The sequence below is a fragment of the Pseudophryne corroboree genome, chromosome 3 (genome assembly GCF_028390025.1).
Source record: "Pseudophryne corroboree isolate aPseCor3 chromosome 3, aPseCor3.hap2, whole genome shotgun sequence".
NCBI lineage: Eukaryota > Metazoa > Chordata > Amphibia > Anura > Myobatrachidae > Pseudophryne > Pseudophryne corroboree.
The window spans coordinates 407512925-407540616 of NC_086446.1; the positions used below are offsets into that span (position 1 = coordinate 407512925).

Genomic DNA, 27692 nt, shown 5'->3' on the forward strand with positions numbered 1-27692 from the left:
AGATCAGTATTGTCTGGCATTGTCAGATATATCCTTCGGTAGATCTTCCTCTAATACCTCAACCCACGCTACAATACCTTTTACAACAAACATATATATTGGTAGATGCTCAATTAGCTTAGTGATATCATTCAGGTGCTCGAAAGGGAGGGGTATTTCTAAGCAAGAAAAAAAGGCATTTGTTTCCCCCAGCACCCTGAATGATAACCGTAACCAGATATAAATTCCACATGATAATAGAATTCAGAGATCTTCGTTACACATATTTGCGCAAATGTGTGAATAAGCCCCAAAGCCGCATCAAGGCGTCTCTGTATATTTGGGATCCCTAGCGCTATATCTAGGCGCAGGGTGTGGGACTCCAAAACACCAGCATAAGCCAGAAAGCCCAGCGTAGCATACCAGTGAAAAACTATAGTGTTATATTTAATATTAAAATAAAAACCTTTACATTCTATTAACACTTTTCACTTATTAATTTTTTAACACTATTTCTCTATTTTAATTGCATTTTATTTTTGTATCACTTTCACTATAGCTTCGGCTTCCTAAATACTAATTTATTAACACTATAGTTTTTTCACTGGTATGCTACGCTGGGGCTTTCTGGCTTATGCTGGTGTTTTGGGGTGCCACACCCTGCGCCTAGATATAGCGCTAGCGACCCCAAATATACAGAGACGCCTTGATGCGGCTTTGGGGCTTATTCACACATTTGCGCAAATATGTGTAACGAAGATCTCTGAATTCTATTATCATGTGGAATTTATATCTGGTTACAATCATCATTCAGGGTGCTGGGGGAAACAAATGCCTTTTTTTCATACCTTTTACAAACCAAGAGGCAGCAATAGTGGGCCTATGCACAGCTCCTGTAAGGGAGTAAATAGATTTCAGGCATCCCTACACATGCTTAATCTGTCTGTTCTTTCAGTTAATTGACAGTGGTGACGTGAGAATCCACCGGCTGTGAATTTTTTCCCACTTGGAACATAACTCTGCAGGGAGAAGATAGCGAGCCAAGGCCCGTTTAGGCAGAGGGAATTTCTTCCCTGGAGTAGACCAGCGTTCCCGTCTGATGTCCACTAAATGGTCAGAATGAGGTAACAGACTTTAACCGCCTTCTGCCGTTTAAACATATTAGTTTTGTTTGCCACAGTAGTGGAATCCTCATCACATATTTGCAAGATTTATTTAATAGAAACTACAAAGGCAGCGACATCAATCTGCAAGGGAGAATCCTCATCAGTAACACCTGTTTCAGTCAGTGTCTGACAGTGTATGCTCCCCCTCCTCTTCAGATGAAACATCAGAGAGGTATGTGGATTGTGAAGAGGAAGCAGCCCGCTTAAATGACCCAGAGACACGGGAGTGACCTGGAGTAGATTTTTGTCTAAACAAGGACTGATTTAATTGCTGCAACTGGTTAGATACATTTTTCACTCAAGGCGGATTAACAATGTGCCCCCCATGTCAGTGTGTCTGATCGTAGCCCTGCGAAATTTTGCAGGGCTACGATCAGGTCTGAATTAGCCCCCTAGTCCCTCAGGGTACAGAATATAGTGACCGTTATATCTGGTAAACACAGAGTGAAACCACTCAGCAGAAACAGGCACACACGGTCACAGGCAATGCAGAAATTATCATCACAATAAAGCTGCACTGGACTAGTATATCATCTATCTCACAGCGCGGTCAATGACCGGAGGATATATAATAATACTTTTACAGTATTCTGGAAAGAGTACACTTTCTCAACTAACACTGTCTGTATAAAGACACGTAAGATACTTAAGCGTTTGTAATGTCACAGCTCTGTATACAGGCGGCTTTACAAGTGAGACCTGCAGTCCCGGAGACCAGTCGCAGCTATGCTCAGAAAATGGCACCCAGTGTCTCAGTCAAGAAGTGAGGGTGAGTGTGAGGCAGCTCCAGGGGGGCGGGAAATCTGCGAGAAGATGGCACCCTGGGCCGGGGGAGGGGATACAGGGCAAGCGCCACCTCCCCTATGCTGGACTTCCACCCCGGGTACTGTGAGCCTTATTAAATGGGGTATTAGTACACTCAACCTGTACTCAGATGCCCCGGTGGTCTAGCAGGGTCCCTGCCCAGTGACAGTGTCCACGCCAGCGCCGCGACCCATCTCCCCAGGTCACGGACGGAACCCGATTTAATGGCAGGTCCCGCCTGGGGGACCCTCTTACCTTCTCCCCGTAGCAGCAACGCGAACCAGGAGAGCAGTCTGTGACTGTGTGCCTAAGCCAGGACGTCTCCGCCGCAAGTACCCGGGAACTGAGCCACGGAAGTATGTGACGCCGCTTGGGAGGTGATGGAGCTGCAGCACTGTCACCTTGACATACAGCGTCGACAGCCCAGCCAGAAATAGGAAATTCTTTTAGAAGCTTTTTCAGGGCTGTCCAGTGCACCCCCCCCCTGTTAAGTGACCTGTTGCTGCATGCAGAAACTCGAAACTGAGCTAGCAGTGCCTGGAGGCTGGGATATAGGAGGACCCAATGCATCCTGGGACAGCCTAAAGCTTCAGCCTGTTGGTGCCTCTGGATCAAGATCCACTCTACATCCCCAATGTTTTCCTGCAGAAACCAATGTACCCTGCTGCAGAAATATACAGTGTGTGTGTGTGTGTGTGTGTGTGTGTGTGTGTGTGTGTGTGTGTGTGTGTGTGTGTGTGTATATATATATATATATATATATATATATATATATATATATATATATATATTATATACACACACACACATATATATTTTTTTTAAACACATTCTAAAAATGTTATTATGTACTAATTTTTTATTTTATTTTTTATCATACATTCGAACCGGTTTGTGCGACATTTTTTGTCAGTTAAGTGGTTAAAGAACCCCCAGAAACCTTAACTGTTGTAAATAATCATGTGGCATTTGTAGAGAACATTGCTATGGCTTATTGTCACTTTACAACCCTGCCTCTGCTCTTTGCATTACTAAGCTTGCAGGTGTGCTTTCCTTTTCAGCGCTGCGGCATTCTTATGAGTGGAATTCATAAAAAAGAGCCATACTGAAGTCACAAATGTAAGCATGTCACAACTGATATATTCTGTCCAAAGCACAAATATAGCCGACCATGCAAGCGCTGATAAGGAACTAGTGTTTACAATAAACAGGTAGATAACATGTGCCTATAACATTATGGTCTACTGCTTACCACAGTGCATAAGTTATTAAAACATACCTTGAAATCTTTCTTTGGATTAGCAAGAGGCATAAATCTCCCATCAAACATATGAGAAAATGGCCCATGACCTGAAATAAATCCACAGATATATTTACTATTGTACTAAGGTACCTTTTTGTACCACATGATACAACTTAGATACTCAGCCAGTTTGGGTACGGGATCCCAACAGCAAGGATGCCAATGGTCAGAATACCAACAGCTGCATACCAACGGTTACAATCCAGTCACTTTTTAAAAAGTAAGCGAACCTTATCCCTTACCATCCCTTCCCGCACCCTCCCCTTACTGCCTAACCCTAACTCTCCCTGGCATACTTCTATTCGGGATTCTAGTGCCGGTCTTCTTACCATCTCCATTGTGGTGTTGGGATACCAATTACATTGCGCACATTTGGTATGAGGCTGCAAATTAAAAACGAAGCGTAGCAAGGCTCACTTGTATTGGTCCTAATCTTTTACCTCATCACCCAGGTTAGTGTCACACACAGAAGCTGCGTGTTATGCTAGCGCCAGTTTCCAGGGTACCCATGCACTGTACATTTCCTGAATCAGTGATGCGAATAAGATGCATCTTTTGTAAAAGTGTGTGATGGGATGCAAGGCGCGGGATACTTAGGGGCAGATTTATTAAGCTCGGTGAAGTGATAAAGTGGAAGGTGATAAAGGACCAGCCAATCAGATCCTAGGTATCATGTCACAGGCTGGGTTTGAAAAATGACAGTTAGGAGCTGACTGGCTGGTCCTTTATCACCTTCCAATTTATCACTTCACCGAGCTTAATAAATCTGCCCCTGTGTCACAAAGTCTGTGGCATGCCAAATGGGGTTCTTTGTCGCTATTTGTAGATAGGTGTATGAGGACACATCTGTACTATAGAACGTAGGGGAATACAAATATGTAACGGCTGCAGCTCATACCCCCAGCTTTCCATATATACATTTATATAGTTAAGTTTAAAATTAAGGTATGGAATGGTTTTACAAATAAAAAGAAAACCAATTAAAAATAAACATTTGTGTTTTATGGTATTAATCTATGTAGATAAATAAATTAAATGAGCCACTTAAATTGCCAATTAGATTGATATTTACCCAAGTCATGACACAAGCCAGCAATCTGGACACACAGCATGTCCCTCTGGTTTATCTGAAGTTCTGGCTGCCGCTCATGTAAGACCTGAACAAGGCATCCTGCCAGGTGACCAACACTGTGCAAATACAAATAACATCTATGTGAGCAAAACATACTGTAGTTTTATTGTCATACTTTCAGCAGTCCTAGCTCTCTCTCAGCCTGGCATCATGGGGAGTATGCTGGGATCAAATCTGAGGGAGGATGTGACAAAGGAGCTTGTGTGTGGGGGGGGAGGAGATTCAATTGTGCTAGAAACATTTTTGCTCAAAAAAACCCCAAAACAACAACAGGCTTTTACCGCAATTTTTGGACGATGGTCATTATCATGCAATTCAATTGCAGACTTTTTTTGTGTGCATGAAAACACATGGATCCAGGATAAGATCCCAGTTCCATGTGTTTTGCAGGATTTTTTTCTCCTGCCTCCATGCAGGTGAAAAGAAATGCCCTGATAGTGCTGGCTATCGGGGACAACTGAATAACCCTCAGGGGATCAATTCACTGCGGTAATTTATTGCCGCTAATTGAATTCCCCCCTATAGCTGTAAAAGTACATTGTTGTAGTTGTGACACGTGCCACTATAGGACCAGTACTGCTGGATACATTTGTTCACACAACTATATTCCAACTTCCTCAGGTGCGGATATACTGTATACACATTATGTACAGTATTCAATTTGTCCTAAAAAAAAACAAAACAAAAAAAACAACACGGGCTGATGCCTCAATTTTTGACTGATATTTAAAGCCCATTTTTTCCCAGGAGAAAAATATCTTGTTTTTGTGCAATAAGACGTGAGATCAGGGATGAGTATCCGGTCCCATGTGTTATCGGAGGACTGCTTAGCGGGGATTATGTTTTGGGTGCCTGAGGATCAGTTATTGTATTGGCCAGGTATCGGGGCTAATTGAATTGCCACCGTCGAATCAATTAGCTGCAGTAAATTCTAGCAGCTAATTGAATACCCCCTATATGGGAAAGTCCTGTCCGATCCACTTGGCCAACTTCAGGCTGTAAATGGAGATTACCTGCGTATAGCTTGCAGTGTGTATGTATTGCAGTGTGTATGTAGGTGCTCTGATTTTTGTACAGTTGCAGTTTGTTGGCTGCACTACAGGTGTGTCCTAATACACTTACCCTTTTGCGCCATATGGCATGAGACGCCTGCTGCAAATTTGCGTCTCCGTTAATAAATAGCGTACTAGGTACTCAGGAATAGCTTTTTTGTTGCAAAGGAATTAGTATGAAGTCACAGATTAAGTATAATAATGCAAGGCAAGGGTCACTTGTATCAGACCAGTCTTTTGCCTGTGTAACCTGGATTGTGCGCTTTCCTCAACTTTGCTACTTCTTTCTTCATTGTGTTTAGTTTCTCCTCAGTTTTGCATATTCGTTTGCAAACAGTGTACTTGGTATTTAGGTAGGGTTTGGAGTAGCTAAGTAGCAAAGTATGTGGTGCGATAACCGGGGCTATTAGGTGTCATTTGAGGATAGACTTATGTGGACACATCTCTATGACCAGCTTAAGACCAAGTATCCCTCAGGGTATCCAGTCTCTAGGTCGACAATACTTAGGTCGACCACTATTGGTCGACAGGAAGTCTAGGTTGACATGTTGTAGGTCGACAAGACAAAAGGTCAACATGAGTTTTTCAAAAAAATTTCTTCAGTTTTTGAACTCTCATACTTTCGATCCACATGGACTACAATTGGGAACGATAACCTGTGCCGAGCGCAGCGGTAGCAGAGTGAGGCACCTTGCCCGAAGCATGGCAAGCGAAGCGGCACACTAATTGTGAATCCTGGTCACTGTACAGAGAGAACACCAAAAAAAGTGCAAAAATTAATGTCGACCTTATGTCATGTTGACCTAGAGTCCCTGTTGACCTAGAAACCATGTTGATCTACTTACTGTCAACCAATAGTGGTCAACCTAGCATACCACACCCATCTCTCCGACATAAGAAGACACTTTACTTTGCCAAAGTGGTTCTAGAATTTAATTTTAACAGTTTTACTTAAAATGAAAATATTTTCATCAAGTCAACTATTCATTTTAATTTGCAAGTAAAGTTGCAAGCAGAGAGGCCTAGGTTTAGTTAATAAAACCTAAAATGCTAGTACGCTGGGTAGCAGGCTATTCATGTAAAATACAGTAGTAGCAGGCTATTCGTGTAAAACAAAGACATACTGTATCCATTGCGCCCCATGGAAAGCATGCTCAGGCATCTTAAGATAGATGCCTGAGCATGCTTTCCATGAGGAGCAATTGATATTTCTCTGTTTTTTATACAAATAGTGCAAGACAGGAAATGGGTATATTAGTTTATTGGTGTAGCTCTATAGTGAAGTTTAGTGGGAATTCCCCATGATCTGACTGAGACCGTAGGAAACCCCCACGGTATAAATAGAAGCAGTAGCAAGATCTAACTCATTTGCGGTGAGGCTCAGTTAGCAGCTGGCATTGCCTCAGAAGCTATGGATGTCTACATGAATCGAAGGGGACCTCCGGGCATAGGTGATCAATAAATTAGATAAGAGGGCTGTGTGTGCATTTATTTTGCTTAAAAAAAAAAACACAAAAAAATGTAAACACACCTCAAACCTTCAATGGGTGTTGGAAACAGCCCAAGTGCTATCAGCATGAATCTAGTCATCCTAATGAGGGAAGGTGCATTTATTTTTTGTGGTCTGCTCCCTCTAGCAAATATAGCTTCAGGTGGACCACCCCAGGGTTGTTTTGCCACTATGGAGAGGCACTAACTAAACTGCTTTTCTGCATGGCAAAGCCTAGTGCTGCTGATAGTGATAATTATGTGGAACCGCATGGGAGGAATCTGCAACAGAGAAACATAACTGATCTATAGTAAGAGACTAAAATCTAAGGAATAAATGAAAAAGGATAAAAATTGACACATACCCAATGGAGTGCTCAAATCTGTTGTGAGAGGCTCCAGGAAACACATAGTAGCTGCCTCCGAGCTGCCTAATATATCGCAGCCGCTGGAACTGAGGAGTGTCTATAATGCGTACCAATAAGGGGTGTAATTCAATATGACCATGTATCGGGTCATTGAAAACCTACAAAACAAAAGTTAACTCAGACAACAGTAACCAATGCAATGTATTTTAAGATAAATAATTTGACACTACATATAAAAAGGTCTTCTAGCACCTATACCAACTAAATTATGAGATTAGTACAGCACAATTGGAAACCTGACCACCGTTAACTGTTCAACCACATAGTGTTATTTAGTACTATGGGGGTGGAATTCAAATAGCCACGGTAATTTACCGCAGGTAAAAGGACACCTCGAGGCTATCCGATTTATCATGGATTCTATGGGGCAGTCTATAAGAATGGGCATCTGTCGGAGCCATTCAATTGTTTCCCCGACAGATGCTCATTAATCGCAGCACACACATTTTTTTCTCCCAGCTTCCAGACGTGTGAGAAAAAAAAAAATAAGAATTTACTTACCGATAATTCTATTTCTCGTAGTCCGTAGTGGATGCTGGGGACTCCGTAAGGACCATGGGGAATAGCGGCTCCGCAGGAGACTGGGCACATCTAAAGAAAGCTTTAGGACTAACTGGTGTGCACTGGCTCCTCCCCCTATGACCCTCCTCCAAGCCTCAGTTAGGATACTGTGCCCGGACGAGCGTACACAATAAGGAAGGATTTTGAATCCCGGGTAAGACTCATACCAGCCACACCAATCACACCGTATAACTTGTGATCTGAACCCAGTTAACAGTATGACAACAGAGGAGCCTCTGAAAAGATGGCTCCCAACAATAATAACCCGATTTTTGTAACAATAACTATGTACAAGTATTGCAGACAATCCGCACTTGGGATGGGCGCCCAGCATCCACTACGGACTACGAGAAATAGAATTATCGGTAAGTAAATTCTTATTTTCTCCGACGTCCTAGTGGATGCTGGGGACTCCGTAAGGACCATGGGGATTATACCAAAGCTCCCAAACGGGCGGGAGAGTGCGGATGACTCTGCAGCACCGAATGAGAGAACTCCAGGTCCTCCTCAGCCAGGGTATCAAATTTGTAGAATTTAGCAAACGTGTTTGCCCCTGACCAAGTAGCTGCTCGGCAAAGTTGTAAAGCCGAGATCCCTCGGGCAGCCGCCCAAGATGAGCCCACTTTCCTTGTGGAAGGGGCTTTTACAGATTTTAGCTGTGGCAGGCCTGCCACAGAATGTGCAAGCTGAATTGTACTACAAATCCAACGAGCAATAGTCTGCTTAGAAGCAGGAGCACCCAGCATGTTGGGTGCATACAGGATAAACAGCGAGTCAGATTTCCTGACTCCAGCCGTCCTGGAACATATTTTCAGGGCTCTGACAACATCCAGCAACTTGGATTCCTCCAAGTCCCTAGTAGCCGCAGGCACCACAAAAGGTTGGTTCAGGTGAAAACGCTGGAACCACCTTAGGGAGAAACTGAGGACGAGTCCTCAATTCCGCCCTGTCCGAATGGAAAATCAGATAAGGGCTTTTACAGGATAAAGCCGCCAATCCTGACACGCGCCTGGCCTAGGCCAGGGCCAACAGCATGACCACTTTCCATGTGAGATATTTTAACTCCACAGATTTAAGTGGTTCAAACCAATGTGACTTTTGGAACCCAAACTACATTGAGATCCCAAATTGCCACTGGAGGCACAAAAGGAGGCTGTATATGCAGTACCCCTTTTACAAACGTCTAAACTTCAGGGACTGAAGCTAGTTCTTTTTTGGAAGAAAATTGACAGGGCCGAAATCTGAACCTTAATGGACCCCAATTTCAGGCCCATAGACACTCCTGTTTGCAGGAAATGTAGGAATCGACCCAGTTGAATTTCCTCCGTCGGGCCTTACTGGCCTCGCACTACGCAACATATTTTCGCCAATTGCGGTGATAATGTTTTTGCGGTTACATCCTTCCTGGCTTTTGATCAGGATAGGGATGACTTCATCCGGAATGCCTTTTTTTCTTCAGGATCCGGTGTTCCAACGCCATGCCGTCAAACGCAGCCGCGGTAAGTCTTGGAACAGACAGGGTCCTTGCTGGAGCAGGTCCCTTCTTAGAGGTAGAGGCCACGGATCCTCCGTGAGCCTCTCTTGAAGTTCCGGTTACCAAGTCCTTTTTGGCCCATCCGGAGCCACGAATATAGTGCTTACTCCTCTCCATCTTATCAATCTCAGTACCTTGGGTATGAGAGGCAGATGAGGGAACACATATACTGACTGGTACACCCACGGTGTTACCAGAGCGTCTACAACTATTGCCTGAGGGTCTCTTGACCTGGCGCAATACCTGTCGAGTTTTTTAATCATGTGGACGACTTCTGGGTGAAGTCCCCACTCTCCCGGGTGGAGGTCGTGCTGAGGAAGTCTGCTTCCCAGTTGTCCACTCCCGGAATGAATACTGTTGACAGTGCTATTACATGATTTTCCGCCCAGCGGAGAATCCTTGCAGCTTCTGCCATTGCCCTCCTGCTTCTTGTGGCACCCTGCCTGTTTACGTGGGTGACTGCCGTAATGTTGTCCGACTGGATCAACACCGGCTGACCTTGAAGCAGAGGTCTTGTTAAGCTTAGAGCATTGTAAATGGCCCTTAGCTTCAGGATATTTATGTGAAGTGATGTCTCCAGGCTTGACCATAAGCCCTGGATATTCCTTCCCTGTGTGACTGCTCCCCAGCCTCGCAGGCTGGCATCCGTGGTCACCAGGACCCAGTCCTGAATGCCGAATCTGCGGCCCTCTAGAAGATGAGCACTCTGCAACCACCACAGGAGGGATACCCTTGTCCCTGGTGACAGGGTTATCCGCTGATGCATCTGAAGATGCGACCCGGACCATTTGTCCAGTAGGTTCCACTGGAAAGTCTTGCGTGGAATCTGCCGAATGGGATTGCTTCGTAGGAAGCCACCATTTTTACCCAGAACCCTTGTGCATTGATGCACTGAGACTTGGTTCGGTTTTAGGAGGTTCCTGACTAGCTCGGATAACTCCCTGGCTTTCTCCTCCGGGAGAAACACCTTCTTTCTGGACTGTGTCCAGGATCATCTCTAGGAACAGAAGACAAGTCGACGGAACCAGCTGCGATTTTGGAATATTGAGAATCCAATCGTGCTGCCGCAACACTACCTGAGATAGTGCTACACCGATCTCCAGCTGTTCCCTGGATCTTACCCTTATCAGGGAATCGTCCAAGTAAAGGATAACTAAAATTCCCTTCCTTCGAAGGAATATCATCATTTCGGTCATTACTTCAGTAAAGACCCGGGGTGCCGTGGCCCATCCCTACGGCAGCGCCTGAACTGATAGTGACAGTTCTGTACCATAACCTGAGATACCCTTGGTGAGAAGGGTAAATTTTTTGACATGAAGGTAAGCATCCTTGATGTCCCGAGACCTCATGTAGTCCCCTTCTTCCAGGTTTGCAATCACTGCTCTTAGTGACTCAATTTTGAATTTGAACCTCTGTATGTAAGAGTTCAAAGATTTTAGATTTTAAAATCGGTCTCACCGAGCCGTCTGGCTTCGGTACCACAATAGTGTGGAATAATACCCCGTTCCCTGTTGCAGGAGGGGTACCTTAATGATCACCTGCTGGGAATACAGCTTGTGAATGGCTTCCAAAACTGCCTCCCTGTCAGCGAGAGACGTCGGTAAAACAGACTTTTGGAAACGGCGAGGGGAATACGTCTCGAATTCCAATTTGTACCCCTGAAAATATTACCTGAAGGATCCAGGGGTCTACTTGCGAGTGAGCCCACTGCGCACTGAAATTCATTGAGAACGGGCCCCCACCGTGCCTGAACTTGTAAAGCCATAGCGTCATACTGAGGGCTTGGCAGAGGCAGAAAAGGGTTTCTGTTCCTGGGAACTGGCTAATCTCTGCAGCCATTTTCCTCTCCCTCTGTCACGTGCAGAAAAGAGGAACCCTTTTGTCCGCTTGCCGACCAGGACTGCGCCTGATAATACGGCGTCTTATTTTGAGAGGCGACCAGGGGTATATCCCCTTTTTTTGTAAGGCAATACTTCCAAATGCCGTTTGGAATCCGCATCACCTGACCATTTTACTGGTAGAATTGGACAACGCACCTATACTTGATGCCAGTCGGCAAATATTCCGCTGTGCATCATGCATATATAGAAATGCATCTTTTAATTGCTCTATAGGCAATAATATACTGTCCTTATCTAGGATATCAATATTTCCAGTCAGGGAATCCGACCACGCCAACCCAGCACTGCACATCCAGGCTGAGGCGATTGCTGGTCGCAGTATAACACCAGTATGTGTGTAAATACATTTTAGGATACCCTCCTGCTTTCTATCAGCAGGAACCTTAAGGGCGGCCATCTCAGGAGAGGATAGAGCCCTTGTTCTTACAAGCGTGTGAGCGCCTTATCCCCCCTAGGGGGTGTTTCCCAACGCACCCTAACCTCTGGCGGGAAAAGGTATACTGCCAATAACTTTTTAGAAATTATCAATTGTTATCGGGGGGAAACCCACGCATCATCACACACCTCATTTTATTTCTCAGATTCAGGAAAACTACAGGAAGTTTTTCCTCACCAAACATAATACCCCTTTTTTTTGGTGGTATTCATATTATCAGAAAAGTGTAAACATTTTCCATTGCCTCAATCATGCAATGTGTGGCCCTATTGGAAATCACGGTTGTCTCTTCACCGTCGACACAGGAGTCAGTATCCGTGTCGGCGTCTGTATCTGAGGTAACGGGCGCTTTAGAGCCCCTGTATGAGACGTCTGGAAATGCACAAGCTGAGTAGCCGGCTGTCTCATGTCAACCACTGTCTTTAATACAAAGTTGACACTGTCACGCAATTTCAACAGTACATCCACTCAGGTGTCGACCCCCTAGGGGGTGACAACACTATTACAGACACTCTACTCCGTCTCCACATCATTTTTCTCCTCATACATGTCGACACAAACGTACCGACACACAGCACACACACAGGGAATGCTCTGATAGAGGACAGGACCCCACTAGCCCTTTGGGGAGACAGAGGGAGAGTTTGCCAGCACACACCAGAGCGCTATATATATATATATATACAGGGATAACCTTATATAAGTGTTTTTCCCTTTATAGCTGCTGTATAGTTTATACTGCGCCTAATTTGTGCCCCCCTCTCTTTTTTAACCCCTTTCTGTAGTGTAGTGACTGCAGGGGAGAGCCAGGGAGCTTCCCTCCAACTGAGCTGTGAGGGAAAATGGCGCCAGTGTGCTGAGGAGATAAGGACGCCGAGAAAGGGGCGGAGCCTATCATCCGTTTTTCTGTATGTTTTGGCAGGGGTTAAATGCATCCATATAGCCCAGGAGTTATATGTGATGCATTTATTTTAGCCATATAAGGTTTTTATCGATTTATTGCGTCTCAGGGCGCTGCCCCCCCCAGCGCCCTGCACCCTCAGTGACCGGAGTGTGAAGTGTGCTGAGAGCAATGGCGCACAGCTGCGGTGCTGTGCGCTACCTTATCTGAAGACAGGATCGTCTTCTGCCGCCGATTTTCCGGACCTCTTCGCTCTTCTGGCTCTGTAAGGGGGCCGGCGGCGCGGCTCCGGGACCCATCCAGGCTGAACCTGTGATCGTCCCTCTGGAGCTAATGTCCAGTAGCCAAGAAGCCCAATCCACTCTGCACGCAGGTGAGTTCGCTTCTTCTCCCCTTAGTCCCTCGATGCAGTGAGCCTGTTGCCAGCAGGTCTCACTGAAAATAATAAACCTAAACTAAAACTTTCACAAAGAGCTCAGGAGAGCGCCTAGTGTGCACCCTTCTCGTCGGGCACAGAAATCTAACTGAGGCTTGGAGGAGGGTCATAGGGGGAGGAGCCAGTGCACACCAGTTAGTCCTAAAGCTTTCTTTAGATGTGCCCAGTCTCCTGCGGAGCCGCTATTCCCCATGGTCCTTACGGAGTCCCCAGCATCCACTAGGACGTCAGAGAAATGTGTTTAAAGTCCGTAGTTTGGGTTCTGCCCAAATGGCAACTTTAGATGAGTTTAACTACGTTGCACGGCTAAACCCGGAGCTGTCAGCAGCGTAAAATGCTAATGGTCATCTGATCGAAGTAACAACTGATTAGCTCTGATAGACACCCATTAGTATAGACGCCTGGTGTGTGTGTGTGTGTGTGGGGGGGGGGGGGGGGGGAACGACGCAACAATTCAATTGGCCCCTGTGTGTTAATACAAGAAAACAGAAAATTTAATTTAACAGGCACAAATAATGGGCTTCAATTGAATAGCCTGAAGCTAGAGAAAAAGCTTGAGGCTAACCCTGTTTTTCTGACCCGCTAATTTTTTGTGGCTAATTGAATTCTCCCCTGTAATTCCCCCCATGTGTTATTTATAATCCCAAGCAAATCTGGTGCTATAGTCCAGCCTTAGGCTGGCCGCACATAGCTTTAGGCATACAGTAGAAACAGTGTGCAACAATTTACAGAGGACTGCAAGCTCTAGCCCACCCCCTCTATTCTGTGCAGCAGACCAGATTACAATCTGATGTCCCTCTTCTCGAACCCTCCCGTTGTCTCCCTCCTCCCAGGAGTAATGAAATCTGTGCACTGATCTACAGAGTAAAAAAGTTTTCAGACTGCAACCCTTACTCCCCTCTCCCACCCCCAGCACTGTCCGATGTCAGGTTGTTCTTCATGCTCCTGGAGTTACAGGCAGGCTGCTGGAGGGGCACAGAGAGCGTTGGAGTTAAGAGAACTCTGGATTAGATTTTTATGAACTCCCTGCACAAAGATGAACTTCAACTCTGGAGTGATTGCACTGTGAGACTGGGGTACTGCTGTGCAGCAGCTGTCTACAAAATACAGTAGGTATGAAGTACATTGTGTAGCCTCCCTGTGCTCCAACCTTGTGGAGCCAATCTGGGCCCCCATCCTGTGTATACTAAGACTGCATCCTTGTCTGTGCCCTTACCCAGTGTACACTGGCACTGTGTAGCCCGCCTATGCCCATTCCCTGCATACATTGTCATGGATCCAGGGGGAAATCGCTCACTGTAATACACAGCTCCCCGCCGGGCTCTCAGAGCACTGCAAAACAGTACAGCAAGTTTCCCGCTGCCGCATGGTCATATACAGGGATGTGGTCACATCTGGCAAATGGCTGCGTAGGGAGAGAGATGTGTCTCTGCCCCATCACTGCAAGTAAGTGGCCACTCTACCTGCTGCTGTGTGCTGGTTTCCTGGAACCATCACTTTACCTACTGCTACTATAGCACAGCATGATAGTAGGTGGCACACTATGGACCAGGACAAATGGGCAAAATGTCATTACCAACCTATCAGTTACTTTTTTTTCTTCCTCTTTCCCATTGTCACCTCATGTTTCCTCCTCCTTTGTCTCACATCAACTCCCACAGCCCACTTTCTCCCCCTGGCCTTCCACAAAACCAGTGTTGGTGAACAACCAGAAGTGCAACCTCACATAAGCCTAACACCACATATTTGAAACAAAGTAGGGCAGTTCGCTCAATTTTCTGATTTTCAGAATTTGTAATGAGAATCTCAATAGGAAACTTTTAAGGGGAGATTTTTGTAAGAGAACATTGCTATTTTTTGTTAGTGTTACATTTAACAACTTGCCTGGCAACACCAGGCTGGGCTTCACCTACTGGGCAGCTGCAGCCACCTATGTGACAGGGACCTCCCGGTCCCCCTGCCCCCACGGTTCTGCCTCCAGCGTATCCTGATCACTGCTGGTCACAGTGATTGGGCAGCTCACGGCACCCCGCCACCGGGTGCCCTGTAATCCCCGCCACCCGCTGTCTGCAATCTTGAGCTGTGGCTTCTCCACCTGTGTCCAGCAGTGGTCGGGACATGCAGTGCAGCAGAGTCTGCACTAGAAACAGCAGCCGTGGTTTTGTCCCCTTCTGGCTGTGGCTGAGTCAGAGGAGCTGAGTGCACAGTAGCTTGGTCCGGTTCACCGACACTGTCTGTGTGGCTGGGAGCGCTGCTGATCAGTCTGATTCTGCGGGGTGCGTAGCGAGTGGACTCGGAGCAGGCAGCATGAATTAGGAGGAGTCTCACCTGGTGCATTCGCAGCATCCTGTGTCAGTGGAATAGCTGAGGGTGCTGGGGCCCTGGGGGTGCACTCACCAAGTGAGACATTGTAACAGGCAGTGGTTCCATAGTTATACCTAGAGAAGAGGTTCTCAAATGTGGTCTTGAGGACTGTGTTTGAGAACTCTCTGCCCTGGAGCGTTATAATTATCATTTAGGGACATTCTGCTTATTAGCACATTGGGTCCATCACCCAATGTCTGCCCCAATCCGCCCTTCCCCCATACTCCTGCTCTATCATGGCTACACCCGCACAGTTCTGTCTGGTCCTCCTATCCCGGGTCCCTTACCCCATTTTCAACAGCTGGCCCTCCTCTTCTAGGTCTGTCCAATATCCATCACAATGGGAGCAGCTGGAGTGTACGCCCGGCCTTCATCTGTGCACTCTGTCACCCACTGCCTCTGTCTCCTACTATCGCTCCCCATCACTCTCTTTCCCAGTCACCCTTTGTCACCCACTGCCTCTCTGTCTCCTGCTATCTCTACTCGTCACCCACTGCTTCTCCCCATTATCCTCTATGTCACCCATTGCCTCCCCCTGTTACCTACTCCCTGGCATCACCCACTGACTTTCACTATCACAATATCCTGTCACCCACTGACTCTCCTCGTCACACACTATCTCACTCTCTGCATCACCCTCTCTCTTTCCTGTCACCCTCTGTCTCTCCAAGGTATCACCCTCTCCCTCTGGTTTTCTATCGCTAGTTACAGTGGCAATAGAAAAACTACCTTTCACTGTGATTTACTGGTATAAATACAAAAGCAGTGTACTTCAAATTCAACCCCCCCCCCCATCTTACCCCCTCGCTACCACCAGCACTGCCTCAGTACTGTCTGTCCCAACCCACTCCTTGCCCCCAGTACTGCCCCAGCTGCAATCTACCCGTATCCCCAGTACTGCTTCCAGTAGCTACCTACATTTACACCATTCCTACTCCCTGCATTGCCCCAGCTGATGGCTTTCCTTACTTCCTCCCCCAACTGCTACCCGCTCACAGCACTTCTGAAACTGTTGCCTTCCCAAAGTTATACCACAACTGCTGCCTGCCCTTACCCCCTTAATACCCCCAGCACTGCCTGCCTTTAACCCTTTGTACCCCTCTCTGCTCAGAGTGTCCCCTGCCTCAAACCCCAGCTCTACCCAACTACTGCCTGTTCCTAGCACTGCCTATAAAGCATAAATTGGGATGGGATCCAGAAAGAGTGGAGTAGGACCCTATTTTTTTTTTAAGTGAGGGGTCCCTGGGATCCACATATGTTTTCGCTCAGCGCGATCACTGCATGTCCCAAAGTCATAGGCATGCACTGTTGAGTTACGGACGCCAGTGTGATACTGGTTGAGAACAGGGCGGCTCAAAGACTGACAACACCAGGATTATTGTTTATGATGGTGTATTTAAGGCAAGGTAATCTTTTCTCGTAGTTCATAAGGGATATTGGGGGAAACTAGTACGATGGGTATAGAAGGGGTCCAAAGGAGCCAGTGCACTTTAAATTTCTTCAACTAGGTGTGCTGGCTCTTCCCCTCTATGCCCCCTCCCACAGGCAGTTATAGGTAAAACAGTGCCCAAAGGAGAAAGGACATATATGAGATAAGGAACATGATAATAAAAGGTGGTGAGATTTAAACACCAGCACACCACAACATATAACAACCAGCAACGGCTGGTAATAACAGCAGCAACAGCTGAACAGGTAACTAAAGAACAAGAACCTGCAGAAAAGTCTACGCATTGAGGCGGGCGCCCAATATCCCGTATGGACAACGAGAAAAGGATTTACTGGTAGGTATTAAAATCCTATTTTCTCTAGCATCCATAAGGGATATTGGCGGAAACTAGTACGATGGTGACGTCCCAAAGCTTCAAGAACGTGCGGAGACTGCTGCAGCACCGCCTGCCCAAACTGGGTATACTCTTTGGCCAGGGTATCAAATTTGTAGAACTTCACAAAACAGTGTTCTTACCGTACCAAGTAGCCGCTCGGCATAGCTGCAAGACCACGACTCCACGGGCAGCCGCCCAGGAAGAACCCATTGATCAAGTAGAGAGGGTCTTCAGAGACTTAGGAACCGGTAAGGCTGCCGACACATAGACCTGTTGGATAGTAAGCCTAATCCAACGAGCCACAGACTGCTTTGAAGCAGGTCAACCCTTCTTCTGAGCATCATAGAGCACGAACAAGGAATCCGTTTTTCTGACCCGAGCTGTACGCTTGACATATTTTCGAGGCTCGCACAGCGTCCAATGCCACCGGAGGAGCAGAAGCATCAGCACTGGATGGAACCACAATAGGTTGATTCAAGTGGAACGCAGAGAATACCTTTGTCAGTAATTGCTGTCTAGTCCGGAGCTTAGTGATGAGCGGGTTCGGTTCCTCGGAATCCGAACCCCCCCGAACTTCAGCCTTTTTACACGGATCCGAGGCAGACTCGGATCTTCCCGCCTTGCTCGGCTAACCCGAGCGCGCCCGAACGTCATCATCCCGCTGTCGGATTCTCGCGAGGCTCGGATTCTATATAAGGAGCCGCGCGTCGCCGCCATTTTCACACGTGCATTGAGATTCATAGGGAGAGGACGTGGCTGGCGTCCTCTCCATTTAGATTAGAAGAGAGAGAGAGTGAGAGTGAGACACTTGATTTACTGGAGCTTAAGAGTACTCAGAGAGTGTAGAGTTTACTAGTGACTGACCAGTGACCACCAGTGCAGTTTTATTATATTATTATTTAATATAATCCGTTCTCTGCCTGAAAAAAAACGATACACAGTGACACAGTAACAGTATACCATATCTGTGCTCAGCCTCAGTGTGCTGCATCATCTATGTATATCTGACTGTGCTGAGTGCTCACACAGCTTAATTGTGGGGGAGACTGGGGAGCAGTAGCAGGAGTACATATTATTTAACAGTGCACACTTTTGCTGCCAGAGTGCCACTGCCAGTGTGACTGACCAGTGACCACTGTCTGACCACCAGTATATTGTGATTGTCTGCCTGAAAAAGTTAAACACTCGTCGTGTGGTGTTTTTATTCTATAAACGCATTCTGCTGACAGTGTCCAGCAGGTCCGTCATTAATTATATAATATATACCTGTCCGGCTGCAGTAGTGATATATATATATATTTTTTATATCATTATCATCCAGTCTATATTAGCAGCAGACGCAGTACGGTAGTCCACGGCTGTAGCTACCTCTGTGTCGGCAGTCGCTCGTCCATCCATAATTGTATACCACCTACCTGTGGTGTTTTTTTTTTCTATCTTCTTGATACTACTAGTAGCTTACTTTAGGAGTCTGCAGTGCTGCTGACAGTGTCCAGCAGGTCCGTCATTATATAATATATACCTGTCCGGCTGCAGTAGTGATATATATATATTTTTTATATCATTATCATCCAGTCTATATTAGCAGCAGACACAGTACGGTAGTCCACGGCTGTAGCTACCTCTGTGTCGGCAGTCGCTCGTCCATCCATAATTGTATACCACCTACCTGTGGTGTTTTTTTTTTTCTATCTTCTTGATACTACTAGTAGCTTACTTTAGGAGTCTGCAGTGCTGCTGACAGTGTCCAGCAGGTCCGTCATTATATAATATATACCTGTCCGGCTGCAGTAGTGATATATATATATTTTTTATATCATTATCATCCAGTCTATATTAGCAGCAGACACAGTACGGTAGTCCACGGCTGTAGCTACCTCTGTGTCGGCAGTCGCTCGTCCATCCATAATTGTATACCACCTACCTGTGGTGTTTTTTTTTTTCTATCTTCTTGATACTACTAGTAGCTTACTTTAGGAGTCTGCAGTGCTGCTGACAGTGTCCAGCAGGTCCGTCATTATATAATATATACCTGTCCGGCTGCAGTAGTGATATATATATATTTTTTATATCATTATCATCCAGTCTATATTAGCAGCAGACGCAGTACGGTAGTCCACGGCTGTAGCTACCTCTGTGTCGGCAGTCGCTCGGCCATCCATAAGTATACTAGTATCCATCCATCTATCTCCATTGTTTACCTGAGGTGCCTTTTAGTTGTGCCTATTAAAATATGGAGAACAAAAATGTTGAGGTTCCAAAAATAGGGAAAGATCAAGATCGACTTCCACCTCGTGCTGAAGCTGCTGCCACTAGTCATGGCCGAGACGATGAAATGCCAGCAACGTCGTCTGCCAAGGCCGATGCCCAATGTCATAGTACAGAGCATGTAAAATCCAAAACACCAAATATCAGTAAAAAAAGGACTCAAAAATCTAAAATAAAATTGTCGGAGGAGAAGCGTAAACTTGCCAATATGCCATTTACCACACGGAGTGGCAAGGAACGGCTGAGACCCTGGCCTATGTTCATGGCTAGTGGTTCAGCTTCACATGAGGATGGAAGCACTCAGCCTCTCGCTAGAAAAATGAAAAGACTCAAGCTGGCAAAAGCACAGCAAAGAACTGTGCGTTCTTCGAAATCCCAAATCCACAAGGAGAGTCCAATTGTGTCGTTTGCGATGCCTGACCTTCCCAACACTGGACGTGAAGAGCATGCGCCTTCCACCATTTGCACGCCCCCTGCAAGTGCTGGAAGGAGCACCCGCAGTCCAGTTCCTGATAGTCAGATTGAAGATGTCAGTGTTGAAGTACACCAGGATGAGGAGGATATGGGTGTTGCTGGCGCTGGGGAGGAAATTGACCAGGAGGATTCTGATGGTGAGGTGGTTTGTTTAAGTCAGGCACCCGGGGAGACACCTGTTGTCCGTGGGAGGAATAGGGCCATTGACATGCCTGGTGAAAATACCAAAAAAATCAGGTCTTCGGTGTGGAAGTATTTCAACAGAAATGCGGACAACATTTGTCAAGCCGTGTGTTGCCTTTGTCAAGCTGTAATAAGTAGGGGTAAGGACGTTAACCACCTCGGAACATCCTCCCTTATACGTCACCTGCAGCGCATTCATCATAAGTCAGTGACAAGTTCAAAAACTTTGGGCGACAGCGGAAGCAGTCCACTGACCAGTAAATCCCTTCCTCTTGTAACCAAGCTCACGCAAACCACCCCACCAACTCCCTCAGTGTCAATTTCCTCCTTCCCCAGGAATGCCAATAGTCCTGCAGGCCATGTCACTGGCAATTCTGACGAGTCCTCTCCTGCCTGGGATTCCTCCGATGCATCCTTGCGTGTAACGCCTACTGCTGCTGGCGCTGCTGTTGTTGCTGCTGGGAGTTGATGGTCATCCCAGAGGGGAAGTCGTACTCGTAAGACCACTTTTACTACTTCCACCAAGCAATTGACTGTCCAACAGTCCTTTGCGAGGAAGATGAAATATCACAGCAGTCATCCTGCTGCAAAGCGGATAACTGAGGCCTTGGCATCCTGGGCGGTGAGAAACGTGGTTCCGGTATCCATCATTACTGCAGAGCCAACTAGAGACTTGTTGGAGGTACTGTGTCCCCGGTACCAAATACCATCTAGGTTCCATTTCTCTAGGCAGGCGATACCGAAAATGTACAGACCTCAGAAAGACTCACCAGTGTCCTAAAAAATGCAGTTGTACCCAATGTCCACTTAACCACGGACATGTGGACAAGTGGAGCAGGGCAGGCTCAGGACTATATGACTGTGACAGCCCACTGGGTAGATGTATGGACTCCCGTCGCAAGAACAGCAGCTGCGGCACCAGTAGCAGCATCTCGCAAACGCCAACTCTTTCCTAGGCAGGCTACGCTTTGTATCACCGCTTTCCAGAATACGCACACAGCTAAAAACCTCTTACGGCAACTGAGGAAGATCATCGCAGAATGGCTTACCCCAATTGGACTCTCCTGTGGATTTGTGGCATCGGACAACGCCAGCAATATTGTGTGTGCATTAAATCTGGGCAAATTCCAGCACGTCCCATGTTTTGCACATACCTTGAATTTGGTGGTGCAGAATTATTTAAAAAACGAGAGGGGCGTGCAAGAGATGCTGTCGGTGGCCAGAAGAATTGCGGGACACTTTCGGCGTACAGGCACCACGTACAGAAGACTGGAGCACCACCAAAAACGCCTGAACCTGCCCTGCCATCATCTGAAGCAAGAAGTGGTAACGAGGTGGAATTCAACCCTCTATATGCTTCAGAGGTTGGAGGAGCAGCAAAAGGTTATTCAAGCCTATACAACTGAGCACGATATAGGAGGTGGAATGCACCTGTCTCAAGCGCAGTGGAGAATGATTTCAACGTTGTGCAATGTTCTGCAACCTTTTGAACTTGCCACACGTGAAGTCAGTTCAGACACTGCCAGCCTGAGTCAGGTCATTCCCCTCATCAGGCTTTTGCAGAAGAAGCTGGAGACATTGAAGGAGGAGCTAACACAGAGCGATTCCGCTAGGCATGTGGGACTTGTGGATGGAGCCCTTAATTCGCTTAACAAGGATTCACGGGTGGTCAATCTGTTGAAATCAGAGCACTACATTTTGGCCACCGTGCTCGATCCTAGATTTAAAACCTACCTTGGATCTCTCTTTCCGGCAGACACAAGTCTGCTGGGGTTTAAAGAACTGCTGGTGACAAAATTGTCAAGTCAAGCGGAACGCGACCTGTCAACATCTCCTCCTTCACATTCTCCCGCAACTGGGGGTGCGAGGAAAAGGCTCAGAATTCCGAGCCCACCCGCTGGCGGTGATGCAGGGCACTCTGGAGCGACTGCTGATGCTGACATCTGGTCCGGACTGAAGGACCTGACAACGATTACGGACATGTCGTCTACTGTCACTGCATATGATTCTCTCCCCATTGAAAGAATGGTGGAGGATTATATGAGTGACCGGATCCAAGTAGGCACGTCAGACAGTCCGTACTTATACTGGCAGGAAAAAGAGGCAATTTGGAGGCCCTTGCACAAACTGGCTTTATTCTACCTAAGTTGCCCTCCCACAAGTGTGTACTCCGAAAGAGTGTTTAGTGCCGCCGCTCACCTTGTCAGCAATCGGCGTACGAGGTTACATCCAGAAAATGTGGAGAAGATGATGTTCATTAAAATGAATTATAATCAATTCCTCCGTGGAGACATTCACCAGCAGCAATTGCCTCCACAAAGTACACAGGGAGCTGAGATGGTGGATTCCAGTGGGGACGAATTGATAATCTGTGAGGAGGGGGATGTACACGGTGATATATCGGAGGATGATGATGAGGTGGACATCTTGCCTCTGTAGAGCCAGTTTGTGCAAGGAGAGATTAATTGCTTCTTTTTTGGTGGGGGTCCAAACCAACCCGTCATTTCAGTCACAGTCGTGTGGCAGACCCTGTCACTGAAATGATGGGTTGGTTAAAGTGTGCATGTCCTGTTTATACAACATAAGGGTGGGTGGGAGGGCCCAAGGACAATTCCATCTTGCACCTCTTTTTTCTTTAATTTTTCTTTGCGTCATGTGCTGTTTGGGGGGTGTTTTTTGGAAGGGCCATCCTGCGTGACACTGCAGTGCCACTCCTAGATGGGCCAGGTGTTTGTGTCGGCCACTAGGGTCGCTTAGCTTAGTCACACAGCTACCTCATTGCGCCTCTTTTTTTTTCTTCTTTGCGTCATGTGCTGTTTGGGGACTAGTTTTTTGAAGGGCCATCCTGCGTGACACTGCAGTGCCACTCCTAGATGGGCCAGGTGTTTGTGTCGGCCACTTGGGTCGCTTATCTTACTCACACAGCTACCTCATTGCGCCTCTTTTTTTCTTTGCGTCATGTGCTGTTTGGGGAGGGTTTTTTGGAAGGGCCATCCTGCGTGACACTGCAGTGCCACTCCTAGATGGGCCAGGTGTTTGTGTCGGCCACTTGGGTCGCTTATCTTAGTCACACAGCTACCTCATTGCGCCTCTTTTTTTTCTTCTTTGCGTCATGTGCTGTTTGGGGAGTGTTTTTTGGAAGGGCCATCCTGCGTGACACTGCAGTGCCACTCCTAGATGGGCCAGGTGTTTGTGTCGGCCACTTGGGTCGCTTATCTTACTCACACAGCTACCTCATTGCGCCTCTTTTTTTCTTTGCGTCATGTGCTGTTTGGGGAGTGTTTTTTGGAAGGGCCATCCTGCGTGACACTGCAGTGCCACTCCTAGATGGGCCAGGTGTTTGTGTCGGCCACTTGGGTCGCTTATCTTACTCACACAGCTACCTAATTGCGCCTCTTTTTTTCTTTGCGTCATGTGCTGTTTGGGGAGTGTTTTTTGGAAGGGCCATCCTGCGTGACACTGCAGTGCCACTCCTAGATGGGCCAGGTGTTTGTGTCGGCCACTTGGGTCGCTGAGCTTAGTCATCCAGCGAGCTCGGTGCAAATTTTAGGACTAAAAATAATATTGTGAGGTGTTCAGAATAGACTGAAAATGAGTGGAAATAATGGTTATTGAGGTTAATAATACTTTGGGATCAAAATGACCCCCAAATTCTATGATTTAAGCTGTTATTTAGGGTTTTTTTTAAAAAAACAAACCGAATCCAAAACACACCCGAATCCGACAAAAAAAATTTGGTGAGGTTTTGCCAAAACGCGTTCGAACCCAAAACACGGCCGCGGAACCGAACCCAAAACCAAAACCCGAAAAATTTCCGGTGCTCATCACTACCGGAGCTCCGCTCTGTCCTCGTAAAACACCAAGTAGGGACTATTACACGATAAGGCTCCCAATTCTGAAACACGTCGAGCAGTAACATCACCGTCTTCTAAGTGAGGTACTTGTCTTCTACCGTCATTAGAGGTTCAAACCAGGAAGACTGTAGAAAGTTCAACACTACATCCAAATCCCAGGGTGCCGTAGGCAGCACAAAGGAAGGTTGTATGTGGAGTACTCCTTGCAAGAAGGTCTGAACTACTGGCAACACTGCCAATTTCTCCTGAAAGAAAATGGAAAGAGCTGAAATCTGAAACTTAATAGAACCCAGACGTAAGCCCTTATCCACACCAGCCTGCAGGAAACGTAGGAAACGTCCCAAGTGAAACTCTGTAGGCGGATACGTGCGTTCCTCACACCAAGAGACATATCTCCTCCAGATATAAGTGTTTTGACGTCACAGGTTTACTGGCCTGAACCATGGTAGCAATAACCTTCTTGGAAAGGCCCTTGTGAACAAGGATGTTACGCTCAACTTCCATGCCATCAAAAGAAGTCGCCGTAAGTCCGGGTAGACGAACTGCCTTTGCTGAAGATCGCTTCTTAGTGGTAGAGGCCAAGGGTTTCGACGGACATGTCCAGAAGATCCGCGTACCACGCCCTCTGAGGCCAATCCAGGGCAATTAGAATTGCCTGGACACCTTGATTCCCGATTCGCTTTAGCCCTCTTGGGAGCAATGGGATCAGAGGAAACCGGTAGACCAGCTGGTACGGTCAAGGCGACGCCAGAGCGTCCTCTGCCCTCTCCTGAGAGTCCCTGGTTCGTGAGCAATACCAGGAAGTTTCTTGTTGAGACAAGAAGCCATCATGTCTATTTGTGGGCAACCCCACCGGTCGATGATCTGCTGGAACACCAGATGGTGGAGCCCCCACTCCCCCGGGTGGAGATCATGACTCAGGAAGTCCGCCTCCCAGTTGTCCACACCTAGAATGAAGATTGCCGACATGGCTCTTGCATTTCTTTCCACCCAGAAGAGTATCTTTGACACCTCTCGCATGCAGGCTCTGCTTTTTGTCCCTTCTTGTTGATTGATATATGCCACCACCGTGGCGTTGTCCGACTGTACCTGGTTCGCGTGATCCTTGAGAAGAGGAGAGGCTTGAAGTAGAGCATTGTAGATCACCCGAAGTTCCAGAATGTTGAATGGAAGTAGGCTTTTGCGGGCGGACCACCTGCCCTGAAACTGCATCCGGCGTGAGGAGGGTCCAATCCTAAATCCCAAAACTCCTGCCTTCCAGGAGATTGGAGTACTGTAGCCACCACAGGAGGGAAATCCTGGCCTGAGGTGACAGCTGAATCATTCGGTGCATCTGGAGATGCGATCCGGACCACTTGCTCATGAGATCCAACTGCAACGTTCTGGCATAGAACCACCCATACTGGATTGCCTCGTAAGAGGCAACCATCTTTCCAAACAATCTTATGCAGAGATGTACGGACACTCAAGTAGGTCCGAGCACCATGCGGACCATCTCCTGAAGTGTTTTCGCCTTGTACTCTTGTAGAAATACCTTCTGTGCCACAGTATCCAGCAACATCCCCAGGAACAGGAGCCTCTGAGTTGGCTCCAGGTGGGACTTCTGTAAGTTGAGGATCCACCCATGGTCGGACAGAAGATGGATGGTGCGGTTGATATGGAGCAACAAAAGCTCCCTGGATCTTGCCTTTATCAGAAGATCGTCCAGGTAAGGGACCACATTGACCCCCTGGATCCGGAGTTGAAGCATCATCTCCGCCATCACCTACGTGAATACCCTCAGGGCTGTTGACAGACCGAAGTGCAGTGCCTGGAACTGGAAGTGATCGTCCAGCAGGGCAAACCGCAGGTACACCTGATGGAGGCCAAATCAGAATATGGAGATAGGCGTCCTTGATATCCAAGGAGACCATAAATTCCTGTTCTTCCAGGCCTGAAATCCATGCTCGCGGGGATTCCATTTTGAACTTGAACCCCTCAAAAAAGGATTAAAGGATTTCAGATTCAGAATGGGTCTGACCGAACCTTCCGGCTTCGGCACCAGAAACAGGTTTGAGTAAAACCCTTTGCCACGTTGCGGTAGTGGAACAATGACGTGTGACTGGACCAATTTTTGGATAGCCTGTTGCAACGTAACCTGCATATCCTACAAAGCTGGTAAGCTTGATTTGAAAAATCGTTGGGGAGGAGTACTGTCGAACTCCAGCTTGTAGCCTTAAGAAACGAGCTCCCCGACCCAGGCATCCTGGCAAGAGGTCTCCCAGACGCGGTTGAAGTGACGCAGTCAAGCTCCGACCTCGAGATCCCCTCAGGGTGGGTGGGCAGAGTCATGCTGAGGCATTAGCGGAAGCAGAACCGGTGGACTGTTCCTGAGAACTGGTGCTTGCAGGTTTTCTGGACTTACCTCTGGCTGCATTGGAGGCACCCCTGGCCTTCGATCGAAATCTGTGAGACCGAAAGGACTGGACAGACGGCCCCGGATAGGAGAATCTTGCCAGCGGGACCCCAGAGGGGAGAAATGTGGATTTGCCAGCCATAACTGTGTAAATCCAGGTATCCAATTCGACCCCAAAAAGCCATTCCCCTGAAAAGGGGAGAGATTCCACACTACGTTTGGATTCTGCGTCTTCAATCCACTGACGCAACCACAAGGCCCTGAACACCGACACTGCCATGGCAGACATCCGAGCATTAATGTTCCCCATCGCCTTGAGGGAATCACAGAGGACACGTGTAGTGTCCTGAATGTGCTTCAGTAGGGTTAACATAGTGACTAAGGGCATATCCCCCGAGAGACCCCCCTGAATTTGAATGGCCCAAGAATGAATGGCATGGGTCATCCAGCTACCCGCAATAACCGGTCTTTGTGAAAGGCCGGCTGCAGTGTATATAGACTTTAGGGTAGTATCATCCTATCCCCAGGATCCTTCATGGTAAAGGAGCCCGGGGCAGTTAGCACTGCCTTTTTAGACAGGCGAGAGACTGAGACTTGCACGCCAAGGGGGTCCTTGCAAAAAAATAAGAATTTACTCACCGGCAATTCTATTTCTCGTAGTCCGTAGTGGATGCTGGGGACTCCGTAAGGACCATGGGGAATAGACGGCTCCGCAGGAGACTGGGCACTCTATAGAAAGATTTAGGACTATCTGGTGTGCACTGGCTCCTCCCCCTATGACCCTCCTCCAAGACTCAGTTAGGAACTGTGCCCGGAAGAGCTGACACAATAAGGAAGGATTTTTGAATCCCGGGTAAGACTCATACCAGCCACACCAATCACACCGTATAACACGTGATAGGAACCCCGGTTAACAGTATGATAACAAAATGGAGCCTCTGAAGAGATGGCTCACAACAAAACCCGATTTTTGTAACAATAACTATGTACAGGTATTGCAGACAATCCGCACTTGGGATGGGCGCCCAGCATCCACTACGGACTACGAGAAATAGAATTACCGGTGAGTAAATTCTTATTTTCTCTGACGTCCTAGTGGATGCTGGGGACTCCGTAAGGACCATGGGGATTATACCAAAGCTCCCAAACGGGCGGGAGAGTGCGGATGACTCTGCAGCACCGAATGAGAGAACTCCAGGTCCTCCTC

The 27692-nt window shown here is 47.3% G+C and overlaps 1 protein-coding gene across 4 annotated transcripts in view; it reads right to left on the bottom strand.

The window, feature by feature from the left end:
- Positions 1–27692, bottom strand: part of SAMHD1 (SAM and HD domain containing deoxynucleoside triphosphate triphosphohydrolase 1) — a 272305-nt gene that overhangs the window by 95044 nt on the left and 149569 nt on the right. For all 4 annotated transcript variants that reach the window (XM_063960182.1, XM_063960181.1, XM_063960183.1 and 1 more), the window contains 3 exons: positions 7290–7450; positions 4325–4440; positions 3229–3299 (listed from right to left, as the gene is read on the bottom strand). In XM_063960182.1, the coding sequence (XP_063816252.1) occupies positions 3229–3299; positions 4325–4440; positions 7290–7450 (348 nt within the window). The remainder of the gene's footprint in view (positions 1–3228; positions 3300–4324; positions 4441–7289; positions 7451–27692) is intronic.